Consider the following 6,000-nt stretch of genomic DNA (forward strand, 5'->3'; position numbering starts at 1 on the left):
TGTTGAAAGTTCAGCCCTCAGATATGTTTAAAAAGTAAAAAGCCTTTAATGAGCAGCATTAATAAAACACTACAAAAACAAAAAGTTCAACAAGTACTTCTCACAGTCGGAACAAAAAAAACAAATACTACACCTAAAGCAGGGGTGCATGCACTGCTTCACGTTTTTACTATCTGTTCATCCATCCATCCATTCTCTTCCACTTATCAGGGGCAGGAGCCTAAGCAGAGAAGCCCAGGTTTCCCTCTCCCCAGCCACCTCCTCCAGCTCATCCGGAGGGACCCCAAGGCGTTCCCAGGCCAGCCGAGAGATATAATCTCTCCGGCGTGTCCTGGGTCTACCACGGGGCCTCCTCCCGGTGGGCCATGCCCGGAACACCTCACCCAAGAGGCGGCCAGGAGGCATCCTAATCAGATGCCCGAGCCACCTCAACTGGCTCCTTTCAATGTGGAGGAGCAGCGGCTCTACTCTGAGCCCCTCCCGGATGGCCGCACTCCTCACCTTATCTCTAAGGGAGAGGCAAGCCACCCTTCGAAGGAAACTCATTTCTGCCGCTGGTCCAACGTTCCGCGACCAGGACGAAAACCGCATTGCTCCTCCTGGATCCGAGGTTCGACTAACGGACGGACCCTCCTTTCCAGCACCCTCACATAGACCTTACCGGGGAGGCTGAAGAGTGTGATCCCCCGAAATTCGGAGCACACCCTCCGGTCTCCCTTCTTAAAGATAGGGACCACCACCCCGGTCTGTCAATCCAATGGCACTGCCCCAGATCTCCACGTGATGTTGAAGAGGCGTGTCAACCAAGACAGCCCTACAACATCCAGAGCCTTCAGGAACTCGGGGCGAATCTCGTCCACCCCAGGGGCCCTGCCACCAAGGAGTTGTTTAACTGCCTCAGTGACCTCACCCCCAGTGATGGTCAAGTCATCTCCCTCGTCCCCAGACTCTGCTTCCACTACAGAAGTCGTGTCAGTGGGATTCAGGAGGTCCTCGAAGTATTCCTTCCACCGTCCGTCTATAGCCTCAGTTGAAGTCAGCAGCACCCCACCCGCACTATAAACCGTGTGAGTGGAGCACTGCTTTCCCCTCCTGAGTTGCCTGAGGGTTTGCCAGAATCGCTTCGATGCCGTCCGAAAGTCTTTTTCCATAGCCTCACTGAACTCCTCCCACACCCGAGTTTTTGCTTCTGCCACTGCTCGAGCTGCATTCCGCTTGGCCCGCCGATACCTGTCAGCTGCCTCCGGAGTTCCACAGGCTAACCAAGCCCGATAGGACTCTTTCTTCAGCTCGATGGCTCCCTTCACCTCCGGTGACCACCATCTGGTTCGGGGGTTACCACCACGACAGGCACCAACCACCTTGCAGCCACAGCTCTGAGCAGCAGCCTCAACAATGGAGGTGCGGAACATGGTCCATTCGGACTCAATGTCCTCAGCCTCCCTCGGAATGCTGTCGAAGTTCTGCCGGAGGTGGGAGTTGAAGATCTCCCGGACCGGGGCCTCTGCCAGGTGTTCCCAGCGCACCCTCACAATACATTTAGGTGTGCCAGGTCTGTCCAGCATCTTCCCCCGCCACCTGATCCAACTCACCACCAGGTGGTGATCAGTTGACAGCTCAGCTCCTCTCTTCATCCGAGTGTCCAGAACATACGGCCGCAGATCTGATGATACGATTACAAAATCGATCATCGACCTGCGACCTAGGGTGTCTTGGTGCCATGTGCACTTATGGACATCCTTATGTTCGAACATGGTGTTTGTTATGGACAAAGTGTGGTTTGCACAGAAGTCCAATAACAAAACACCATTTGGGTTCAGATCGGGCAGGCTGTTCCTCCCAATCACGCCCCTCCAGGTCTCACTGTCATTGCCCACATGAGCGTTGAAGTCTCCCGGCAAGACTATGGAGTCACCAGATGGAGCACTCTCCAGCACCCCGCCCAGCGACTCCAAAAAGGGTGAGTACTCTGAACTGTCATTCAGCGCATAAGCGCAAACAACAGTCAGGACCCGTTCCCCAGCCCGAAGGCGCAGGGAAACTACCCTCTCGTCCACCTACTACTATCTGTTCACCAAAACAAAATCCAGGTATCCTCCTGAAATGTTTCTAACTACCGTTTGACAGTCTTTGTTGGAAGTCTGCAAAAACTATGAGCTGGGAACATCTCCCTGAATTTAGTTTTGTTAGGGAACCAGCAGATCTACCATGATTTTGCCTGTTTAGGCGTGTGTTGCCTTCCCTCCCTGCTTTAAGTACCATCCCTTACATCTGACTCCACTCAGTAACTACAGTGTGTTCCATTTGAAATTGAAAATCAGAATTTCCGCATTCCCAGACGGAATTCTCAACTGGAACGCCCCCTCAAGTTGGATTTCCAACTTAGAAAGTTAGAGCAGCCTGACCAACAATCCAAGATAGCAGCAGTGGATGTAAATAGCAGTAAAAATGTAAACTCTGTCATCTGTACTGCCACTGCTGTGGATTTGTGACTTGCTAAATAAGCCACATGCAGAGCACCGAGGCTCTATCCATGAACGTGCTGCAGCAGTGTTTTCAAGCGCAAAAAACAAGCACTGCGTTGTATCGCTAGTGGTACATGAATGGTTCTATCTGGCTAAGGAGCAAAACAGTTTTTCCTTTCTTTTCCAACTCTGTTACAGGAACGCTTTCTACACCCAGCTCCAGCATCCACATCATCCAACTTCCGAGGCAAATGGAATGCAGCATTAGGCTACGGAGCACTTAAGGTCAGGGATAAGTGTGCACAAGTGCGGAGGTGTAACTCAACTCAACTCAACTTTTATTGTCAACTGCTGCCGAATGTACAAGACAGGCAGAGAACTGAAATTATGTTTCTCACGACCCACAGTGTGCAAAGAGCGTGTTCAATATAAAATATGAAATATACAATATATACTCAAAATGTACACAATATATACACAGTAGATTAAAATGTTCAATATACACAGTATATACACAATAACACACTACATACACGCTAACTACTGAAGTCTGCACAGTAACAGTAACTGGTAGCAGCAACACAGTGGCTGTAAAATAAATAAATAATAAGTAATAAAGTAAGGTGGCTGGTGCTGGGGGATATGGTGAAACTGTGTGTGTGTGTGTGTGTGTGTGTGTGTGTGTGTGTGTGTGTGTGTGTGTGTGTGTGTGTGTGTGTGTGTTTGGGGTGGGGGCTGCAGATTACAATCTAGTGTCTTGGGTAGCAGAGGGGAGAGAGGACAGAGAGTTCAGCTTCCTGACAGTCTGGTGGAAGAAGCTGTTAGTCAGTCTAGTGGAGGAGGCCCGAAGGCTCCTGAACCTCCTCCCTGATAGAAGGCAACTGAAGAGGCTGGGTGTGGGGTGGGTGGGGTCGCCCACAATGTAAACGTGTTTGTGCGCTTTAGAATGTAGCCACCGAGTAAAATTAGAAAACTACTTTTTAAGATGCTTCACTGCTTTGTTGTCACTCAATTGCTTCATCTACTCTCTAGCTCAGTCCAACATCACAAGTTAGCTAGAGTCAGAGAGGAGAGGCCAAATCCTTTACCTTTAAACCACATACAGCTATGTAACAACAACAGAAACACTACCAAAGGAAAGAATGTAAATGCTCAAGCTTTGATATTAACCATCAAGCAAGAAAGTAACCTACTAAGACTAAAAACAATTACGAGGACATGAGAGAATGAGGAAAAGTGTCTAAACTTGAGCCAAATGGAAGTAAAAAAGCACTTAAAACTCTTCATGAGACTTGGTCTGGTTTACAATGGATGAGGTTATTACAGCTCCCAATCTGCTCACATTTCCAGCACATATAAACACCACCAAGAAGTGGTTTTATTTGAACAAATACCAGTGACTGTTGTCTGCTAGTGACTTACTGCAGCATGGCGTCTGCCTTCATTCCTGTCTGCTCCCAGCCATTCCAGGGCTCTCTTCACCTCAAACTCCACATACTCAGCTGTAAAGGTGTCACCTGCCATAGATAGGTGGCCCATTGCTTTAGAGGCCATCTCCATCACCACAGGGTCGCTGGAAGGGAGCAGGTTGCGGAGGTAGTTGGCAAATCGACTGATCCTGGTGGCATTGCCTCCCTCAACTCCAATTAGACTCACTGGCAGAAAAAATATATATTATAGTGATACATAGTAAGATCTTAAATAAGTACAAAACTTATAGCACTTTTTTTTTTTTTTGCTTACCTATGGCAAGAATTCCTCCTTTCTTTTCATTCACATCAGAGCTGGACACCAGTTCAAATATGTGGTGGTTTAACTCATCGTAGAATGTAGTGGCTTCATCTTGGCTTAACTGTGTTACATGACCAGTGTAAAAAGAGCAAGTGGGGGGGGGGAGAATCAGTGACAGGAACTTGTACCACTAATGACAAAGTGGGGGTAAAAGGAGGAAAATGTTTCTTATTGCTGCACACGTTAGCATGTAAAATTTACGGCTGAACTGATGTGGGGGAATCATGTCTGCTTCTGAAACTCTACAGCTCTTGTGTGCAGCAACCCTGATTCACTGTTTTTCTCATGACATGTTTCAGTTATGCACATATATAATGCTGCTGTTACCTCTCTGAGCTCTGTTGTCACATAATGCTGCAGATCTTTGGCAGATTTTGCTCGGGTGTCTTCATTTCGACTCTTCAGCCCACTGACAAACTGCTGCAGCACAGTGGCTGTGCCTGACATGATCACCATTTGGACGGCCTAATCTGCAAGGAGAGGGGGAATTGTGTGCTTTCAGTGCAACATTCTGGGTTATCAAACAAAAAGTACCAAATTTAAAAAAATAAATAAATAAACAAGTTAAATACCACACATGGAAAGAAGAAATGTATGTGCTAAGTTGGTAAAACACTAGGTCAATGTTGTTGTTAGCTGACACTGCTCCCAGCTAGCTAACGTGTGGTTCGCTTTGGAAACAAGCTGCAAGCCCTGCTAGTTAGCTAGAAACATACATCACACTTCTTTACACAACTAGTACAAAAACGGACACGCCCGGGTAGTGGGGGTGAGTTACAGGTAAATTCAGATCGTGGTGTGTTTCATGCTTGTTTTGATTAGCTGACGTTAAGCTAGTGCTAACGGTTACCGTGGCAAACCATTAGCAAGAAGGTAAAGTCACTTTGTGTCACTTACGTGTTTCTATTCCTATGCCGAACACTTAACTGCTGTTCGATTTACCCAAAATATCTCTCATTGTACGTCTACCCGGCTAACACTGTGCAAGGTCGGCTAGCTGAGGTATCTGTGATGAATTATCGCCCGACTCCAGCGGTACGCACACAAAACTTCACAAGCGTCAAGTTGCGCAACGCTGCGCAGAACTGAGCGCAGCTCGCACGTCCTTGAGTGCAGTTTTGAGATGCTGTCGTCTTCTTATGTTTACATCTGTGAGATTATGGTGGACGCATGTTACTCATAATTTTACACTCTGTAGCTAGTGTTCCTCCCCCTGACTAAACGTCATTGACCTGTTTTACTACAAGCGGACTGTCGCATGGTGTAGCTCAGTCTGCGCGCTGGTTCATAGTACTAAAGGTGGCTCTGTAACGGAGGCTAGATCACAAACTGGGCAAACGGATCTTCATGGAGCCCTTGTAACTTCAGAATGAATGTTTTTAATTTGTTCTACCAAGGCACATGATCCTGTTTTATTACGTTAAAAAAAAGTCCGTGTTTTAAAGCCTAGTGACGTCCTATATTTCCAGTCTTTTGTAATCATCAGCCACAAAATGTAACACTAAATAAGCCTATTAGAATTGTAAAAAATAAAATGAAATAATGTCCACTGAGGTCTAGTCATCAGCAACAAGGAGGCGGCACACAGTATTGCGCAACATTTTAAAGGGACAGTTCACCCTAAAATCAACCGCTGACTAGATATTTCTCCCTGGGGACTTTTAAAATGCTGTTTTCCCATTTAGACTCTTTTGTTATCCAGTTTTTCACATATATGCTATAGAACCATCAGCCATCTTTGAAC

The 6,000-nt window shown here is 47.0% G+C and overlaps 1 protein-coding gene across 2 annotated transcripts in view; it reads right to left on the minus strand.

The window, feature by feature from the left end:
* mtor (mechanistic target of rapamycin kinase) overlaps positions 1-5,318 on the minus strand; it is an 85,020-nt gene extending 79,702 nt beyond the window's left edge. For both annotated transcript variants that reach the window (XM_030732982.1, XM_030732981.1), the window contains exons 1-4: positions 5,154-5,318; positions 4,584-4,726; positions 4,209-4,317; positions 3,888-4,120 (exon numbers count right to left, since the gene is read on the minus strand). In XM_030732982.1, the coding sequence (XP_030588842.1) occupies positions 3,888-4,120; positions 4,209-4,317; positions 4,584-4,712 (471 nt within the window). In that variant the 5' untranslated portion in view covers positions 4,713-4,726; positions 5,154-5,318. The remainder of the gene's footprint in view (positions 1-3,887; positions 4,121-4,208; positions 4,318-4,583; positions 4,727-5,153) is intronic.
* Positions 5,319-6,000: the final 682 nt, after the last annotated feature.

The sequence above is a fragment of the Archocentrus centrarchus genome, chromosome 7 (genome assembly GCF_007364275.1).
Source record: "Archocentrus centrarchus isolate MPI-CPG fArcCen1 chromosome 7, fArcCen1, whole genome shotgun sequence".
NCBI lineage: Eukaryota > Metazoa > Chordata > Actinopteri > Cichliformes > Cichlidae > Archocentrus > Archocentrus centrarchus.